Source organism: Perissodus microlepis, chromosome 16 (genome assembly GCF_051167445.1).
Source record: "Perissodus microlepis isolate ML-2025 ecotype Zambia chromosome 16, ASM5116744v1, whole genome shotgun sequence".
NCBI lineage: Eukaryota > Metazoa > Chordata > Actinopteri > Cichliformes > Cichlidae > Perissodus > Perissodus microlepis.
Genome location: NC_140476.1, coordinates 4,767,565 through 4,789,394, shown reverse-complemented (window position 1 = coordinate 4,789,394; position 21,830 = coordinate 4,767,565). Strand labels below are relative to the sequence as shown.

The window sequence follows — 21,830 nt, the reverse complement described above, 5'->3', positions numbered from 1 at the left end:
TTCAATTTTCAAGCAGTCATTAAACTATTAAAAACTGAACAGTTTGTGACTAGTTCTAGTCAAAAAAATATATATTACACTTGTTTAGAGAGGCACATTGTCAGATGTAATCCATCTCAATTCTCATAAGATGGCAGTTTGCAGACTAGCTCATTAAAGAACCAAGAATAAGAGGCCATCGCCGGCCGATAATTTCAGAATGCTGCAACTGGTGCTTCTTTAGTGCTCTACAACAGCAGCATTCTCCCATATGATATAAGCATTTGGAATTACACACTGAAAGTCAATAACTATATGCAAATAAGAGTATAGTCAATTTACGACCAGTTATTGTAGACTTTCAGACTCGTAAATTGTTATAGAATATGTTGGACGTCAACAGCTGTCAAATCATTACAGCTATTGAAAAAGTGGAACATCTATCTCACTTGGCCTGTATATTCTGTGTGTTAGGGAGTTTGGTGGTGTTTATGAGGTGCTGCTCCATCATTGGCGTATACATTACTGCGAGGGAGTATGCCTACTACAGTAAAATAGACTACACCACTGCTCCACATACAGTACAGCAAACTGGTCTGTTGGGACTTTTCATTCAGGTTATGATCAGATACTGGATTACAATATTTTTCAAATAAAACCTCCTTTCCAACTCTCTCTTTTAGTAAAAGTTAAGTGCGTTACAAAGCAGTCATGGCTGTGTTACATTTCATGACACAATGTAACCATTTATGATGTGAGCTGCAGTCGAATTAAAACTCAAATCGCATCCTATAACAAGTGATGCAGTCGTATACTGCAAATTACTCTGTTTTTTTACAATTAATTTTTTACTGTAATTTTCTGCCATCATTATACAAATTCAGTAAAACCAATAAAACACACACCATCTGCACTTCTGTGGCAGTGCGGGCTTAGGCTGTGCCTCTCTGCGCTGTGCAGACAACAATATGAATTCCCAGAGAAGTGTCTTTGGGATTGTTAAGGTATTCAGGGTTTTTTGTAAATGCAGGCTATCCTCTCGAACCACTTTCGCTGTGAGCCAAAGGAAAATCACTGGCATTCTAATTAAATAATTTTTCTAAAGCGTTTTATTAATTGGGCTCCATTTACTCAAGCTTAATAACCAGGATATTTAGAGCGCCCTAGGGTATTATTTTCAATACTGTGAAATCTTGATAGGTTTTTGTTTATCAAATGACCAAAAATAGCAGGAAATGCACTGATTTCTGTCCAGTGAGGTAAACCAGACTCACTGCCTTTATTATAAGTGGCTCGCTCATCCTCAGGAGTGCACCTCCCCAAAGGCTCATTCTAAGCTGAGAAAAATCCCTGCCTGCCTGTGAATAGCACAGCTGCAGCAGAAGACAGAAGCTGACACTTTTTTAAAAACTATAATCACAACCCTCTCTGATATGTATATATCCCCCTTCAGCCTCTTACTGTGTGCTGTATGGATGTGAACCACAGTCAGAGGCGTGATTGCAGATGGCACAAAGTCTGTGGGTCCAAGACCCGAAGCCCACCGCACACCGCAAAATAAGACCCTAGATCATAAAGCATGGGGATGGAAACACGAGCATCCTCATTAAGCAACAACAAACCCAACATGGGATTAATTTGAAGCAGTGCAGCATATTTGACTGGTCAACAGCCCGTCCTACCATTACAGCAGGTTCTTAAACACTTCTCGCTCTCAGCGCACTGGCTTATATTCATTTAAAATAAACAAGGCTGATTAAAAAATAAATTTGCTCCAGCACTTGCCAAGCAATTTCTAAATTTTACAGCTGATTAGCCGTCTTACATTCCACACTTCCTGTTAGTGTCTGCAGATCACACAGAGAGAGAGGAACAACAAATTTGTGATAAAAAAGACAGAACAGAACGAGTCATCTCGCTTCATGTAGGGTTTGTTTGTTTGAGTGGAAACCTAATGAGTACGGTATGCTCGACTGATAAGTAGAAAATGGCCAACGCTCTGATCGTAATAGTTAACATAAATATAAAATTGATGATGGGAAGCTTTTTAAAATCAATTTCTCTCATTATAAATAATAGTTAATACCATCTACCATCCAGAATACTCTGCTAAAAGTACATCATATTTAGGAAACAATGGTGGGCTGGCTAGCTTTTAAGTCAGAATGTCAAACTTGTGTTCAAATGTCGCAACTTGAAATGTCACATGTGTATCTTTGCTTAAGACGCAAAGCAAATTTGTTGTCAGTCTCACAACACACCACCAACAGGCTTCCTCCACTAGACACTGGCTAGCTCAGAAGCCTGTTATCATTGGTAACCAGCGATAGAGAGTAACCAGTTTATGTGGGAGGCATCTCGTGGTCATGGGAAAACACGAGATGCTTGGCTTTTGACATGGCAAATGTCAAAAGCCAGGAGCCAAACCCTCACGGAGATAATGAGACAGGGGTCAGCTACGTTAGGCACCGACACTAACCTAAAGAACGCCCAAAAATGAAATCAAACAAGTGCAAATATCATAATTTGACATAAAAAATTAAACAGCCTTTTACCTGCTCTGTGCATTGTCTGTGTGGCCTGTTGTGCTCATACAACAACAGAGCAGGTAGGCGAGTGTCTGGCGTGTATACTGATCCTGCACATCTTACCTGTGACTTGAACAAAGATATGGGTTTTTTTTTTGCATTCAGGGACCGATTGCAAGTAGTTGCAGCAGTTAACTGATCACCCAGAGGCCCACCATGTTATTTTACAGTTAAATGACCATCCTGCAGCAACTACATGACCATGTGTGGAGAATTTCTGAATTTATTACGTCTTCAGATCTTTGGGATTGTGGCTGGCTTCTGAATGTAAGCGGTTAATGTCAATTTTTGTGCAACAGATTTGCAACAGATGGCAACAGATTTGCGATTTTGATTTTTTTTATCACACTTAATTGCCGTTTTATCACCCACAGATTGCCTGTAATTGCCAACTTGACCCCATTCAGTGCAAACTAACAGCAGACGGACTCCATCTTACTGCCACTTTTAAGCGTCATGTCGCTGCACCAAAGTCGCTTTGAAGACGGCAGCTGACTGCGAGTGGTCTTCGAAGCAGCTAATTCAAAAGCAAAGAGATTCTGAGTTCACTGCACACAGACCCAATGATTTTGGTCATGCCTATTTTCACTGGTGTGACTGCAGCATTAATCAAATTCCCAGAAGTGAGAACGCATCTGTGAAGGAGGAACACGAAAAAGCTCCTGATTTAATTCTCCTGACGTTGTCCGCTGTTCATGTGCGAAAACATGTATTATCACTTTGCAATATCATTGTCGTTTTTCTGTTTCCCCTCTTCCTATGAACCTCTCTACAACTGTGTGTGTGTGTGTGTGTGCATGTGTACATGTGTACCTGCAGGAAGGCTGAGCCAGGACGCTGGGGAACTGACACTCTCCATGGACGCAGTAGTTTTTATAGCGATCTGGACAGGGGATGGACAAACCGCGGGCCAGTCCGTTCCTGGTCTCCTCTTTCTCCCCTACAAACACACGAGACCCTTAAAATCTGCCACTGCCCCTCAGGAAGAGATGAATTATAACAAGTGGGAAACATGAAAGGATGACGAACAGAGGAAAGTCTGGGAGCAATTCTAATTCATCTTTGAATGACAGCACATGTTATGTGCTTATCTGCCACCATCACGGAAGCACTCACCCGTGGGGTCGGTCCGTGCGAAGTGTCCATCTCCGCCTTTGTTCCCAATTATGTCATCTGGAAAGGCCAAAGACACATTAAAGCTGAGCTCAGGTCACCGCAACCTCTCCTACAGCTCCATCGCAGGTTACTCATGCACAGTGATGCTACTGCAGGTAAAGAGGACTGAATGTGAATTATCATCTCAACAAAAGGTTCATGCGCCGTGTGCGCCTGTGTGCTTAATGCGTATAAATGTGAGCCATTCTCTTCAAGTCAGAAACCGCCACCCCTAATGTATTACACCGAACAAAGGCCAGAATGGAGCAGAGTCGGGTGGAAAAGATCAGACGGAATAATGCATTTTTGCTCACCCCATTGACGCTGCATCGAGTTCTACTTTTCACAATGGCTAGACAAAATCACCTTCAAATCATTATCATTTTATTGCGATTGATTTTTTCTTTTTTTTCAGAGGTCAGTACGATCGTTCCCTCAAACAGAAGCTGTGAAAGCATTCTTCAGATTCATGCCGCAAGACTTGTGGCTGGATCTGTGACTTAGAATTTACTTCTTATTTTTCCTCTTTTATTTATTTCTTTATTCACAAGAACACCCGAGGCACAGTAAAAGAAAAGAGACTCAGAAAGATTTCAGTGAGTTCAGAAGCTCAAGTCCCGAATGCGTGACATCCACTTAAGAAAAATCAAATGAAGAAAACAAATGAATTTTAAAACGTAGCCAGCGGCGAGACGCTACAAGCTCAACAGACTGCAGCTCCAGTGGATTCAACGAGTATCTGGTTAAATTTGTCTGTGGAGCTGAGGTTTAACAATATCTTCACAAGGTTATCTGCGCTTTTTGTTGCGCCACTGTAGCAGAAGCCGTTTCCTAATAGCATGAAAGTGGAGCATAATCAGCCATCTAAGTGCCGGGGTGTCACTGTGAGTCCTTGCTAACATGAGGTTGTCTCAGTGCCTCCATTTCATGCTATTTGTCTTTTTCCTTGATTGAAACAGAATCAAACGGGGTGGTCTGACCCACAGGACATAACATGAGAGAATACAGATTTCTGTTTGTGTTCCAGAGCTCGTTAGCCCTGATTGCTTTACTTCCCATTACTTCTCAAAAGACCTATTTGTCCTGTGTGTACTTAGAACCTCTCAAATGGTCTCTTACACTAAAAAAATAACTACAGATCTTAAAAGGTGCATTTGATTCCAGAATCAAAGCCTGTAGTGTTTCTTTTAGAATGTTTAGGTGTAAATCACCTAGTTTGGGAGATTTCTGTCTCTTCTTTCACATAATGGAATGAAATGACCCTCTGAAAAAGCTTTATTTAAAAACTCAGCAACTATTTCTAGAAATCATCACCTGGTTAAAAAAAAAAAAAAGCACCCACAACAGGATTTACTTTATGTATGAACTTTTTTCCGCTACCAAACGACATGTGTCAGGTGTATCAATCTGCAAAAGGAAGCTTTTGTGACAATAAACACTGATGTTTCTGCGCTGAGCTGAGCTACAAGGTTACCGAGTTGCATTCTTGTATAGACTGGAAATAATGCCTAAAATAATTCCAAAATGAAAGTTCTTACATTTCCATGGACTTTTGGAAAACATAATGCTCTCAGTGCAAAGCAGTCTTACGTGTACATACAGCCCACAGAAGGCAGCAATAAAAACAACAGACAACAAATCCATAATTAAAGTAAGAATAAGGTCGTCAGCACGCCGTCCATCTCCAGTGCTTCACTCAACATCTTAACAGAGCCTAACTGCATCTGGTGAGTGATTCAGTCTGACTTAGTGGGTTTGTTGTGGGAAGTGTCTCTTACAAAGTGCGAGGGAATTAGCTGCGACTACGGTAAAGTGAATGTTGGTGGTGGTGACCAGCCACAAAGTGTGCAGACAAGCTCAGGCTGCAGTAAAGTCTGTTACATAATGAGAAGAGAGCCGCAATAAACTGGAAAGTGAGGCTGACACTGATTCTCCTCAACACCTCTGCAAAGTGTTCAGATGACCAGCAGACCAGAAAACAAGACTTTCTGGCTAAGAGGTTAGTGCTAAGCACTGCACCACTGTGCTGCCTTCGCCTCTGAGGACACTAAGCTTTGACTGTCTACAGGCCATGGATATACACTCACTGGACACATTATTAGGTACACCTTGCTAGTACTGGGTAGAACCCACATTTGCCTTAATTCTTCACTTCACAGACTGAAGAAGCTTTGGGAGACGGTGTGTTACCCTGCTGGAAGCAATAGATGAAACACTGTGATCATAAATGGATGGACATTTAAACGATGGTCACTTGGTGCTAAGGGACATAAAGTGCTAAGAAAATATCCCCCACACCATTACACCACCAACACCAATCTGAATCACTGATACAAGGCTGGATGGATCCATCGTTTCATATTGTTTACACCAAGTTCTGATCCTGCCATCCAAAAGTCACAGCAGAAGTCGAGACTCAACGGACCAGGTAACGTTTTCCTTATCTTCTGTTGTCCAATATGGTGAGATCTTCTGTATTGGTTGTAATGACTGGTTTGAGTAACTGGGGTTGCTTGAAGCAACCAAATAAAAGTTAAATCAAATTTTGTATTAAGATGTGTATTTGCAATTTTGAAACAACTCAGGTGTGATTTAAAAGTTAAATTCAATTCAATTTTATTTATATAGCCTCAAATCACAACAGTTGTCTAAAGTCTACTAAACTTGATATTTTGAACAAAATTTAACCTTCAACTATTTAACAGAATTAGCAGAATAGCAACAAAATTGCTAATTGTTAAAATCTGGTTGAATTCAAACCTTTGTGATAGTCTGAAAAGATTTTTCTAACAAACTTTAAACTGAAAGGAACAGTGTTTTTAAGGGCATGACTTGCTGAGATTCAGCTTGGACAAAAAAGGTCCATGGAAATCTGGTGCTTCAAATCTTTCATATCTATAACTAAAGCTATATATTGCTAGTTGGAGCTCCACATGAATACCATTTAGTTCCATTATAGTCAAGAATACTCAGTAGTATAATACTGATTTTAGGTTTTAAACCACACAAACCTTAAATCAGCGGTCCCCAACCACCGGGCCTCGGACCGGTACCGGTCCGTGAGTCGTTTGGTACCGGGCCGCGAGAGTTGAGGCTCGGGTGAGAAATGTATGGTTTTCAGGGTTTTTATCGGTTTTCAGCGTTATTTTGTTATCGTTTTTATCGTTAACTCGGTTTTCCTGGGTCTTTTCACGTGTGTTATGAATAAATCTTTTTTTCGGTACCGGTACTAGTTTTATTTTGTTGTATTTATCCGCGACACCTTAAAGGCCGGTCCGTGAAAATATTGTCGGGCATAAACCGGTCCGTGGCGCAAAAAAGGTTGGAGACCGCTGCCTTAAATGACATTAAATGAAATAAAAACACATTTGTGTGTCTCTGTCTTCTACATGTATTAGAACTATAACTCAGTTTAGGGATTAAAGCACTGAGATTATTAAAAAAAACAACTTTATCCCCGGAAATAGTGCACCAAAATCAAAGATACTACATTAAAAAAAGGAGGGATTAACATTGTGTAAAATTATCTGTATATGTAGCAGCAGCGGCTCTGAGGATTATCTTTCCACACCATTCCAAAATTTGATTGAGTGAAACTTTCTGTAATTATAAAATGTGGCTGGAACTGCAGCTGGAGGGAGATGCAAAATCACGCCGCCTGCATTTAGCTCTGCACGATGCCTCATTTGCCTCCGTGTTTTCACTCCAACGTGACGCAAACACCTGTTCATGGAGGTAGACTGACGGCTTCCGCTGCGTTTGTGAAAGTGTTGTTGTGCCTTTCAGAGTCAGTGTGCTAGTGTGCATTTGAGAGTCTGACCGTGGCAGTGGCCCAGGTACTTGACCTCGATGCGCTCCTGCTTCTGACAGGATGCCTCCTTCACCTGGCAGGGGTTGTCATAGGAACGACCATCTGAGGCGCACACTGGGTTGAAGCTGATGTGGGAACAGTCGATGTTGCAGACACACCTAACGAACAAAACAAATATCCATGTTACAGCAAACCTTCTGATTATCAAAGTCAAAAATCTAAAATAATGAAAACAGAAATATTAATAAAAATGAGAGAATCCTTATTCTGGAAACGCTGCTTTGTGTGTTTGGCTGCCGGAGACAAATTCATTCAGGGATTAAAGGTAAGACAGGAAAAAAAACCCCTACATTTGCACTCAGACAGAATGCTGGACCATGCATAGTAATCCTGTTCAAACTGGGGTTTCGGCTCATTCAATTTGACACAATAGCAAATGTATTTAACTTCTGCAAAAGAAAAAAAAAGAGAGAGGCTGCACCGAGGGCTTGACTGACAAATTATGTTCTCTTACAAAGGCAGGAAGCAATTAATAATGAAAGAACTGTAGATAACAAAGCAGTGGATTTTAATGTTGTGGAGAAAACAGCACACACTCACACACAATTCAAGCTGTCGGGTGTGGAATTTATTGGAGATAAGATAGAATAGCTTAAATGTAAAATAATAACAACTTATATGTTAATATGCCAATGCCATTGTTGAAAATCCATTGTACTATGCAGAAAAGCTTGTTTCTTGTATCTGGCTTTATAACAAGCTAATATAACGTCCTTCAACTAAACTTAAACCCGCTTAGAAATTCACAAAATCATAATGATGGGCTCAAGACTCGAGGCAGGCGTCACAAGGCGTGACCTACATTTTTTTTAAACGAAGCAAAATAGTTTAAATGCCTGATCTTTCACCTTTAAAATTAGCCGAGTTTGTTTTCTTTACATAATGAATTTGTTGCTTTCTTCCACCGAGCTGGCGTTTCTGCTGTGTTTTCGTGGCAGACTGAAAAAACATCAATTTCTCCGGGAATCTGGAGCTTACTTGATGCTTTTAGCTCTCGCAAATTAACCAGGCAATTTGCTGGTGTGCCACAATTTTCGATTAAATTTCAGTGCGAGACGTTCTGTGTTTGTGTGTCTGTTTGCGTTCTTCTCGCGGCCTGACATCTGCATAAATGACAGCGAGAGCGAAGCGCCGCGCACACCTGCGTGCATGTGCATATTTGTGTGTTTGTGTGTGTGTATTTTGGCATTAGTGTAGTGTGACCCTTAAGTCTGTGACAGGCCTGATCAGCAAAAATTACAGCCAGATTGCCTTCCCCAGACAGTTGCTGAGTAGCGCTGAACGCAAGATTCTGTAATTATAAATCTGTCATTATTCTCCCGGCCTTTTCATTTTCCCCTGGTGCCAAGCTCTCAGTAAAGCACAGGCATTCAGCTGTCTTACAGCAGCATTTACATACACGCCCACATGGGCGCCCGCCAACACATAAACAGATGCCCACACACGCGCGCACACATGCACTCACACACACACCTTGACAATCAGCCGTGATGATTCGTACTGCTGACTTTGATGTTGATTGAAACGCCATGCAGCAGAGTGTGGCAGTGCTCAGCTACTGTTGTAATGATGGATCAGCAAAGTAAGAATGATGTGAAGAAAGGCTTCGTTATGCATCAGAGAGGACGCGCTTGTGTTGAGGCTGCCGACATCCAAAATCCCACATGACACTGAAGGTGAGCTGCCACAACTATGAATGACCCACCACTACTGAGCGCTGCTCAATGAGACTGTAACGCTGTGATTCCAAATACCATTTCTCACCAATGACAAGAAAAAAGGCCAGTTTTCGTCTCCAATTAGGGGTACAAAAATAACAGTCTGAATCTATGCACAACCACAGACATGACACACAATTTGATATAGCTGTAAAAAAAAAAAATGAAAAAACCCCTCTCTGTTCACTCTGTTTTTGCTGTTGGCGTGTGTGCACCAAACAACCTTCTCTTGCTAGTTAGCTCCATTTTCAGATAGAAAAACTACAAAGAAATGTCACATTGTACCATATACTAAACTGCCTGAAATCCTGACACTGACTTCTCCTCCTGCAACATGAAGAGTAGCTTTAAAAATGTACCAGCAGAACTCTACATGTCATTTAAGAAATGTGTGTGAACCGAACGCAGCTAATGCTATTTTAAAACTCTTCCTGACTGACGTCAAATACGAAAGAACTACATCGTATGGCAAGCTAAACAAGCTAGGATGTCGTTAGCAGCATATGTGTTTGATTAATAACTGATGAAATACTGACCTAGTTTTAGTTTAGTTTTCACTTTTCACATAATGGACTATTGATCTGGACAAGATCAAGAAGCAACCCGTGGGAGTGAAAAATAAAGCAGACACAGAAACAGCAAAAACTGCATTTCCTCAATTGGCAACTTAACATTCTGGCCATTGTGATCTTAGATTTTTAAAGCAGGTGTCACGAGTTTGTGCTGGATCTTAATAATGAGAGAGACACTGCACATTCAAACTTAGCTGGCCTGCCCTAAATCATATTCTACACTAATGGAGACCATGATTTACAAAATGAGCGTTATGCTGTATTTAGTAAGATCTGAAACTGCAAGCACAGACTCCTCGGAAACGTGCTTACTGAGGGAATGAATAAGTGTAACTGAGGGCCTGTTTTTTCTATAGAGTTCTACACAACTGCACTTCTTTTTGCAAACAGTTGCCATGTGATAAAGAAAACATAAGAAAGAATGCAGGTTTAAGGTGCTTCCATATAGGTTTCACTTTTCAGGCCCAGAGGCAATATATAAAGTTATAGTAAATTCCCTTAGACCAGGGGTGTCCAATTTCAGGCTCAAGGGCGGGTGTCCTGCAGGTTTTAGATATCATCCTGAATCAAATGATTAGTTTATCACCAGGCCTCTGGAGAACCTCGAGACATGTTGAGGAGGTAATTTAGCCATTTAAATCAACTGTGTTGGATCAAGGACACTTCTAAAACCTGCAGGACACTGGCCCTTGAGCCTGGAGTTGGACACCCCTGCCTTAGACCCTCATGTCAATGAGGGTCTAAGTCAAGTTTTTGAGACCTCTACTTTATTGATTGTATTGATACCAACTGTGATAGGATTGAAACTTTGTTTTTGTTTAGAAAAAAAAACAAAAAAAACATACCTTTATTTAAAGCCTATACCGAATTTGTGAAAATACTAGCTGTGCATTTACTTGCAAAATTTGCAGTATGGCATTACACAAATAAAAATGAATTGAATTAGATTGGACATGTTAATCATGTTTCTGGTGTTTGATTCCTTTTGGAACATTTGTAATGCAATACAAAATAAGGTGTTGATTTTCCAAGCCAAATGGGTGTAGTCACAGTGGTTGTGTTCGTCTTCTATATACAATCTAATCAAAACAATGATTATTACACATCCCATTGCATTAAGGTGGGTGCAGATTTTACAAATAGGACTCTCAGCAATCAAGCTCAAATTATCTGCATAGCTAGATACCACTGGAGGCAAGTGAATTTATTTATTTTTTGTCATTTGTATTAACCTTTAAAGATTATACAGCACAGGCTTTAATTTTTGCAAAAGCTGCCCTAAAGACAAGATTAGGCTTACAATTATAGTGCCCGCGTTATCATAAAAAGTATCTAAATGGGAACAGTTTCAGCATGAAAGGAAGCAGAAAGACTCAAAGAATCAAAGCACAGTCTTCCCAGCTTCTGAACTGAGAGCAAGTTTCCAGACATCCATCACCAAAAAACATAATATAGGCTTAACAACACGGTTGTATACATGTGCACATGCACACCACTCATCTCCCATCGTAGAACACTTTCAGACTGTTGTCCATCCCGAGAGGCCGCAGTTGGTCGGTGGCTGATATCTGTGCTCCATACATTTTTAATGAGGCCTCTCACTTTCTCCACAATAGGCACTATACCACCAGACTGCAGTGCGTCAACACATCCTAGTGCTACCCGCAGACAGCCATGCACAAAAACTCATATGCATAAAGAAGATAGCTATCGTTTTGCCGTAGTCCTTGTTTTCCCAATTCTCCTTTTCACACACACCAAACCATTTCTTCACACATGCTGCTGAGAGGTACAGAGGGGTAAAGAAGTGTTAAATGAAAGGTAGCAGTGTGTGTGGAAATGTGCGAACTATATCCAAGTCTGTGCACAACGTGTGTGAGAGAGTACTTTCCTAGCAGGATGTGTAGTATTGATTAGTTTCTGGCGATTTCCCTCCCATCAAAGCCTCCCCACCTCCAGACTGTCTGCGGGCTCCCAACTGAAAAGGCCACTTTACACACATTTCAACACTTACAGCAGCTGAGGACAACATATCCACTGACTGCCTCATGTTGTGTACAAATCCTTAGCAGCTAACCTCACTGCAACTGAATACAGCATTGATTTTCATAATCCTCAGCCTCAAATTTCACTGTAAATCTTTGAAAAACTGTGCGAGAGAAGCAAATAGACAAACAGAGCCAGAGAGAGAGATGTGGAGACAGAGAGAGCAAAACAGTAACGGTACAATGCAAAGTAAAGAAGAGAAAATATACAATAAAACCCAACAGGCACAAACAGCAAAAATAAATTGCAATGCTCTGTGACACAAAATGTTATGAGTCCAGTAATCATTGGTGGATTGCTGAACAGGTATACTGGGCGCAGACAAACAACTTGTACAGGTGCTAGATCAAAAAACAAATTGAAGACAGAAGATCATCACAAAGCAGAAAAAGCTATTTACAGACATAAACACATTCATCATCTAGGTCGATGTGATGTGTTATCTTCATGAAATGTACTCGCAGACGTCACCTGACAGAGCAGAGCTGGTTAACACAGCTGATATTCCCATGAGGAGGAGAACATGGCGGAATGGGAAAAACAAAGCAAAACTACAGACTGATAAATAATAACACTGCTCGGTCTGTACAGTCATCTCTGGGCCAAAAGTCAATGTTAACATGTAATATAAAATATAACGTCTATTCGTACATGCAAAGAGACCACAAAGAGTTACAAACTAACTAAAAGTAAAGTAGTTATCCAGTGCTCACAAAGGGATGTCAAATAACCTCAAAAAGGTCTCCAAAAAGATGTAAATCTACATCAAAACACAGAAAGTTAAAAGATGACTACAGGTGGAGGTAAAACTTCACACCTCCACAAAAAGATGCAGAACAATGACAAAGGGACAAATAAAGCGATGAAAAGTTAGAAAAACCCCTATAAACCACATCTAGGCATTGTACTGATAAACTCCTTGATAGCCGATTGTTTGGTGGACTCTCTTATGCCGTAACAAGACATTGCGGGAAATCTGGAACTTCAGTTGACATACAGCGGACAATTTAAAATGTTCTTCTTGGTCCTTGATGACAGCTGCAATGTTTGCAACACAGTCCAGTTAAAGAGTTTGAGATTACAAAGGGGATGGCAGCAATGCACTCAGTGAAAGGGACCGCGTCAGGAGTGATTCGTTCATGGGGGAAAATGAATGCTTCGATAAGCTGGGGCTGTGAAAAACTGTTGCATTTTTAAAATAGATGCATGAGAAAGCTGTCAGATGGCTCAGCCTGGCCAAAAAGCTAACAGAGTGCGGGACCTGAGAGCTAAAATACAAGTTTTGTGAGAAGAAGGGCAAGGACATTCCAGAGCTCTCAGATGCAGAATAGAAGGCAGATGCTACATTTGCTGTTGATGTGACCGTCCTTCATGTTTTCACCTCACCACATTGATTTTGCTCACTGAAGAAAAAAAAAAAAAAAACAGACTGAAAAACTGCAGATTATATAATTCAACTACAAGTAAAATAGCAATAGCATTTTGTATTAAGTTAAAAGTCCTTTTTTTGCAAAACCATGCACATTTTGTTCACAACAGTTTTTGTCAATGTTGATTAAACTGCAATAACACATTGGCATTTTAACTGCGCCTATTTCACATTTTCACTGCCTGATTGTAACAGCTACTCTTACAAGCAGCAGTTTCCCATGTGAGCCTTTGGGAAAATGAATTGCTGGCATGTGATTTTACAAATTGGAAATAGAATAAAATGACAAAGGAATGAACAGAGTCTATTAAAAGTTACTATATTACAATAACTGGGTGTAAAACAAATGAAAAACCAGAAAAGGACTCAAAAGTTCTATAAAGAGGTGCCAACCAGCATCAAAGACATACTACAGCAACTTTCAAGGTCACCATTGCTGCAAGTGAAACCACAACGAATGGATTTAGAAACTGAACAAAGAGATGAGAAGTGACAAAGCCTATGAAAAGTTCAAAAATGTACATTATGCATTACATACAAATGTTATCAAAAATAGTCTAAAAACTAAACAAAGGGATGCAAATCAGAGACCAAAGAGTCTATTGTGAAGTTACTAAATTAGAATAACTTTATATAAAATAACAAAACACTCAAAATTTCTACAAAGAGATGCAAAATATCTACAAAAGGGCTCAAAATATCCAGAAACACACTATTAAAACTATAAGAATGTCACATGACAAAACACTACAGAGGTCTAAAAAGTACTAAAAGGAAATGTAAAACAACTAGAGTGATAAGTACGACTAAAACAAAGAGAAATGAACATATAGAAATAGCAAATGAATGATAAAGAAAAGCAAAGCTCTGGTTTCCATGCAGGAGGGGTAGTTTGCTCTCCACAGAATGGTTTCAGTGAGGAGATGAGTGCTGGCTTTTAAAAAACCCTCTCAGGAGGTCTAACCCCAGTGTTCGTGCAGCAAGTGTCCCTTGCCATGACCGGTTCACTCTCTGCTCCTCCTCTTCCTTAATTCTATCAACACCGATGGGTGCTACTGATGGGTTTGAAAGCATGGATTTTTCTGGGTAATTACAGTTTTACACCACAAATGGATCTAAATGGATTTTTTGTGACACTGTATTGATCCCTCAGGGGCAAATTTGTCTTTTTTTGCTTGCTGTCTGCCTCCAGAATATAGAGAGGTGGAGTAAGGCTACCAAGGCTCTTTGATACAGCAGGAACAAGTGCAGTAAAGTTTACCCAAAAGAGGTTCTTGCAAACTACACAGAAAGACTAAGCACATTTTTCCTTTTCTTATCGGAATCAATGAAGAGAAGAAGATTGATTTATGAAGACTGATTTATGGTGAGTCGAGGTAGACTTTATTGATTCCTGCAGGAAAAAAAATGTTCTCTCTCTTTAACCCATCGCAAAAACTAAGACCAGTGGGCAGCCCCTATGCGGCAACAATAGAGAGTTGCAAGAAAAAGCCTTGGTCAAGGGTATTTTTAACCGAGTATTTGATGATGAATCATAAATGATGACAACTGGAATTATCTGAACTTTAAGAGGGAAAAAATGCTGAAATAGTTTTTATGTTATCCTGACCAAGCAAAAGCTGAACAGCTTATAACATGCTGTCATGCATTCTTTTATACTGTCAGAATGTATAAAAATAATAATCAGGTTTTAAAACGACAAAAATTAAAGATGCAAATAGCAAACTGATAAATTCTTTTTCAACAAAGCAAAAAAAAAAAACAAAACAAAAAAAACCCAATCACGTCATCACCATCAGCAATTTATTTCAAAACAGCTTCTAGAATAGTTTTAACCATAGCCTTTATCTGGACCTCTAAATTGCTGCACACATTTCAGACCCTTTTCCATCAGGGTTTCACCTAAATTTAGTTTTGTGACTCAGTAATGGCTGCAACCGCAGTTAGAAAAGCAACTGAGCCAATCACAGCTTTTTACGAGAAATTACAAATGTGGAAGTTGTGTACCTGTACCGAAGCCAAAAAAATCTGTGACAGGAAAATTGGTACAAAACAAGCACTGATGGGCTGTTTGGAATACTGCCAAGTTGAGACCTTGTGCATCCGGGTTGATTGGGACAATTGCTTGTTCTAACCACTGCAGCGTGTTATAGTGTAGCAGGACCAATATTCACAATAACACAATGAAATAATTTTTCACTTTCTCATCAGGTTTACCATTGTGTAAACCAATGACGGTACACAGAGTGCTTCGTTGCATAACAACAAATGACAAATTTGGTTTCTGGCACCAAACTAATCACCAATGTTGGGATGTGATTGACTGGAAGTCTTGCAGCGATGTTGGCGAGCTAACTTATAGCAAAAAATGCAACTTTGTAATTACTTTATCTGACCACAGGACAGCTAAAGGAGCAATATAATAATATATAAAACTGCAATATAGTAATATCCACTGATTAAAATTCAAATTACAGTTAGGTGGCAATATTGATACTGCTCTTCTGGCTGATAATTATGAAGCAATAACAGCAGCTAGTTAGCTTAAATATGTAAGAAAACTTCAGACCTAAAAATACATAAAATGGACATAGCCACCATAATATTCTTTGTTTGTGGACTAGCGATCATTTGTAACAGAAAACACTGTTATATTGCATAGAAAATGGTTGTAACTGCAATCACCATTTGTTAGTGCGCTATGAGATTGTACTCGTGTAGTGCACTTCCTCAGTGCTTTCCGAAAAGTACTGATGTTCAAGCATAGACTGTAATGCACCGAGGAAAAGGAGAGAAACATCTCAACATGAAGCGGCACAAAGCATTTGTTTTCATTAGTTTGGGAAAATATGCCCATATGCTATAACGATATGGAATATGCATATAACACAAAAATGTCTTTGTTATATTCAACTTGCATGAAAGAAATGAAAATAAAAAGCAGAGAAAGTGGCTGAAAGTTTGCCAATGAGCTTAATTTTTCTACAAAACAAGTAGTGAACGATCAGTGCTGATGTATAAAGGTACTTTCAACTGTTCTCTTTTCCCAAAGGGTTGCTACAATGGATGGATTTGAATAGTTTTCCAGGACTGGGACAGGGTTTGTGTCACATCCTGGTCTTGAACTGAGGATCACTCACATTTAAGGCAAAATGTGTTAACCACTAGACTGTGGAGCCACAAACTAGTGCTAATGCATAAATAAAGTAATACTAGAATTGTACTAACTGAAACGAATCCCAGCACAGTGGAGTATTTATTGGCTGGTCTCTCTCTCATAGAGGGCCGAATGACTTGTGAGATAACTGAAAAGCACTGAAAAGCATCAGCAAATGCCTTAGCGATGGTTAAATGTAGTAGACAGAGGTGTTCAAATATCAATCAATCAACGTCAATAATACATAACTCTAACCCTTCACACAGTGAGTGTGATGCACCATAATTCATAAATGTGTTCATCTCTTCCATAAATTATTTTAACATGGGAGTGTATGAGGATTGTTGAGCTTCTGAAGCCAGCTTCAGGTGGATATCATTTTTATATGGTTTTAGAAACTTCTCCTGGGCTTCGTTTTTTAGGCCAGGAGTTTGTCATTTGATTAAAACTGAAAGCAGGAGGAAACAGTTAACATAGGCCTGTCCAAATATGGCAAAATCTTCTTACCAACCAACATCACTTAACCTCGCTAATTAGCTAATTAACGCTAATTAACAAGAAATAAACACGAAACTGAATAATTAAGTGACAACGAGACGCCACTTCATTCTGATTATCAGCCCACGTCAGGTCCCATATATCTGAGCGTTGCAGTGCTTTACATGGCAGCAAACAATTTGCAGAGGAACATTATTCCTTAATTATTCATATCTGCATTTCTTGTGCGAAAATAGGAAAAATATTTCACGTCACATCACTTTATCCTCACCTGGTATTTGATTACTTTCTTCTCTCTCCACTCATTGTTTCATCAGCTGACGGTTTGTTTGATTAAACTCAGCTGCCTCCTGATTGGAATAACCTGTCATTTTAATCAAAATGATCTTATATTATGCCAGTTGTTGGGTGCTGTTTGATGAAAATTACCTGCTGTTGGTTTGCAATTACCTTTCTGATTATTCGCCAGAAACATTCTTATCAAAACACCTTCGGGGCTTTTGAAAGATTAAAGGGTACTTGCTGTTCCTGTTTTTACAAGAAAGGACACTGAAATATTCATACGTCTGTTTATGTCAACTGCTTTTTTAACGAGATGCATTATTGACTTTCGCTGCCTCTCTCGCCCGTTGTCTCCTCCCTCCCTGCATTATGTAGAGTATAATTGTCTTTATTTCAGCTTGTGCTAAATATGCTCAAGGCTCCTCTTGCTTTAATGTTTTTGATTTTCTGTGCACAAAACCATTGACAGCACTCTGCTGTTGTGACCTTATGGATTCTCCCTTTGGATATTAAGAAATTGCCAATAAATCAATTTATGTGCTTTAGCAGAATATTAAGGTGCATTTGTGGAAGTGGGAGGCATCAGGAGGAGTGGACTCCAGCTGTTCAGTATTTGCAACAGGGCTCAGAATGCATCATGAAGCCGTTCCTTGGCATTACGGTTATTGCACACCCGGGTACATTATCTTTCCATTACATCAAGCAGTTTGATAGAGTCATACTCTCAGGGCACTTCTAATTTCTAGCGGTACATCTGGGATTTCTTAGAAGCACTACCTTCCTTTTTGCTGATATCAGCTGACGGTGTTCCACACCAAATCTGTAACGCCGGTTCATTTAAGCCTCATTCATGCTGCACAAAGCACTGATGCTTTCGCTGGAACAGTTGAGCCTTCTTCTAATTGGCTTCTGAACACGCGTGTTTTTATGTACCCCTGAGGATGTTTTTAGTGCTGCCTACTTGCTAATGCATGTGGGCGAGCCAAAAAACACATTACCTGCATCCATCTCATCTGCAGTAAATGGTTAAATCTATGACAAACGTTATTTCATCACTGAACTAGTTTTTCTTGTGTAAGTCAAAGTCATTTTTGGCCTGACATTGCCAAGTCCTGTAAGGATAGTAATTGGATTTCCAGAATAAGCGAAAATCTCCTTTCTCTCCCTGCCCTGCTCTAGTAATTGAGGTTAAATGAAATGGTCAGCCATGCACTAAACCTCAGTGGGTGTTCAGAACTGAGCGTCTGCAGGATAAAGGAGGGCTCTTATTTGAGTTCTTTGTGTTCAGACTTGCCAAAATGTCTCAAATAACAAACATAAGGGGTATATTTATGATGAAAATAACATGATTTGTGTGACAAGGCTTTGACAACATCAGTGATGTACCTCATCTGACTCACTATCCTTTGCCAGTGAACCTGTAATGAGTGAGGTTTTCTTGTGGTTGGCTGTACTGCACAAACTGTGACCTTGACCATGACCGCAGCTTAGGTGAAGAGCCATTAGGTGATCACTGAGTGCAAGTTTGATTAAGTTGTGACCACTTCTCTAGAAGGAGTACTGATTCTTGTGGACTGTGGACTGACATGAGCTCACTGGCTTTAAAAATGGTAGATGCAAGCGTTTCGGTTGGGAACACTAACCATACATCTTCTGCGTCCACATCGCACTCTGCCCCAAACTGGCAAATGTCACAGGTGGACGTCTCCTTCAGCCCAGTCTCCGCTGAGCCCTCTCCTCCTGCAAGAAACAGAGAGAAACAGAGGAAAACATGCGATGACTGATTCGTTGCTGCCATTTCTTCTCTTACTTGTTGTCTAAAAGCCAGCAGGCTCTTTCCAACCTCTCACAATGTGACCATGAGAAAGCAGACAAGTGCATTTACATTCTGCCTTATCCCGTCATAATCCCAGCGAAGCTATCTCCTTCATCCATTCACTCTTACCCCCTTCCTCCACCCCTTTCGAGTCCCTCGCCTGACTCTCATCTATCTCTCTCAAATCCCCGCTGATCTCTTCGGAGTCCCTCTTTTATTTCATCTCGCTGATTTTCTCGCTCTGAGAGTGCGACGACTCTTTGGCGGCGGTGTAGGTACTGGCGTCAGGCTTATAGTGGCTTAGGGACCCCACCGGTGCATATCACGCCTCATGAGTGGCCGAAGGGGAGAAGAAAGGGGGGGAAGTAATCTGGCCAATCTCAAATTGCATTCTCCTACCACAGAGGACTCTGCACGCTCTTTCGTGCTTTTTCTCCTTTCCCTTCGGCCCTCTTCTCCATTAGACAAGCTCTATTTTTAAACTTACCAGGGCCCGTGGGGACAACTTTGGAAAAGAAGACGAAGAGGTGGAACTTGGCATCATTTCCCCATGTCATATCTTTAATTTCCCCAACACACACACACGCTTGCACAGACATCCACGCTGCTGCCACCACGCATTTCTCCCTTGTGTCACGTCTTTCATTTTCCCTTCAGAAACTTTTGTTATTTCTTGTGATCCCTCGCGACACACTGGATTGAATTGGAAAGAACTCCGGTAGAAAGGTTTTAACCTGATTTTCCACTCTCAGGCTTAAGTTGAGTTTGACTCTTCTTTTAAGGTCAAAGTCAGTTAGGTCTGCTTTGTTTGACTGTTAACATGTGAAGTTCCTTATCCATAACTCTCAGCTTGAATTTTGTTGCTATTGGTCAGATTATCCCAACAGCTTTGTCCGTGCCTTTTGCTTGTGTCCAATCCCACAATGCAGCCTACAAGAGTGAAAACTTCTTTTGCTGAGGATGTTAAACTCCTTTCAAACGCTCTGCCTTTGCTTTCGGTGTTTTTTCCCCCCTCTTCTTTTGAAGCTGCGTCTGATGCTGCTGCAGGTGTTAGACGGCAGCCATGGCAATGAGGCAGCATGTCCTCTGAATGCTGAACATCTGCAGTCATGTGAAAAGATGTACATTTTGAATTCACTGCTTTACCTTCAGGTCACAGGGCTGGCAAGAATACAAAATGTGAAACGGTGTTGATGTTTAGCCATCGAGTTTAACGTGAATGCACAGAGAAATCTTTTGCTTAGTTTGTCTTTTTAAACCTCTTTCAAGTTCCACTTTAGGTTAACTTTGAAATGCCTAATCAACAAATAGCACGCTTACTTTATAAATGCTTTAAACATAGAAATATTGTTTGTGAAAGTTTTGTTCACCTAATTCTGCAGTTAAAAAAATCAGTAGATGACTTTGAACTAATAAATAAACCTTAGTACGGTTAAATGGACTGGCTCTTTTATAGTGCTTTTCTACTTTACTTGAGAACTCAAAAGTTCTTTATATAGCATTTCTCATTTACTCAAGCACTTTTTTTTCATCTATATCTGCTCATATTTTAAAATATTCATCCTTTATCGTATTCTGGGTCTTTGTGTAACACTCACAGGTTGTCTTCAGTCTGAAACAAGATGTTTTAGCTTCCTAGCCTCTCTGGCTTGTCTTCTGATTGGCTCTGCACTGCAAACAGAACATTTGAACAGAAGGTGGCTGAACACCTTCACATCTGTATGATAGCTTGATGTATGTGAGAGTGGATATCCTTAGTACAGTCACAATATCAGACACACAGCTCTGGTGGTGAGCACAGAAGTTGGCTCAAAGAGTGCTACAACAGCTTGTTTCAGGCTGAACAAACTAAGGGCTACACCAAGGCTCAACACAGGATAAATAAGGATTATTTGAACTATAAATGCATGTACCAAAGGCACTCTAGTAGAAACCATGAATAAAAATATGGAACTATAAATAAATTGCCTCTTTAAAGTGATAATGGTTAGCTGTTATACTGATTTATTCCGGTGTATTTATCTTGTTCTTAGATATACAGTGTAACCAGAATGGACAAAACATGATGCCTGCCTACAAATTGCATTCAATTAAAAGTGTGTTGAGAGCCCTGTAAGAGTAAAATGTGTCATATAAATTCCAGTCAATGCACCACTTACAATTTATACCCTCAAAGGTAAGCATTTTTCTTGTTTTTAGCTGCTAAATAATATATTGATTAAAGTTTTTAATCTTCTAACACATTTCTTCTTCCCTCTGGTAAGTCAAGCTCCAAAACTCCAGGAGTTTCACTTTGCACAATGTAACTCATTAGTATATTTTCTTTATAACCTCTTTGCTCTGGTAATTGCCATCTTGTTCAAATTCTTCAGTTTGCAAGTCAGAGGTGTTCTTATAAATCTACGTAAAGAATAGATGAGATGTATGCAATGCACAACATCAATCAGAGGCCGAATACTTGCTTTTATCGCAAGTAAACAAAAAAATAAATAAAATCTGCTAACGTGCCCTTTAAAGCCCATTAACAGGAAAAAAAAAATCCATGTCTGTGAATTCATATACTTCCAAGGACTTCTGTCAGTGTTGTTCTCAAGTGTTCAACAGCGCATAGCAGTTCAATTATATGGACTCGGGTTTTGTCTCACATCAGAGTTTAGCGTATTGTCAGCGCAGAGACTCCAGCTGATTGAATTAGCCAGTTGTGACTCTTTGACCACTG

The 21,830-nt window shown here is 40.0% G+C and overlaps 1 protein-coding gene across 1 annotated transcript in view; it reads right to left on the bottom strand.

The window, feature by feature from the left end:
• The window catches only part of LOC146370248 (tomoregulin-2-like), a 131,068-nt gene that overhangs the window by 10,165 nt on the left and 99,073 nt on the right, over positions 1-21,830 (bottom strand). The window contains exons 5-8 of the mRNA XM_084908932.1: positions 18,939-19,035; positions 7,543-7,691; positions 3,684-3,740; positions 3,381-3,507 (exon numbers count right to left, since the gene is read on the bottom strand). Of these exons, the coding sequence (XP_084765058.1) occupies positions 3,381-3,507; positions 3,684-3,740; positions 7,543-7,691; positions 18,939-19,035 (430 nt within the window). The remainder of the gene's footprint in view (positions 1-3,380; positions 3,508-3,683; positions 3,741-7,542; positions 7,692-18,938; positions 19,036-21,830) is intronic.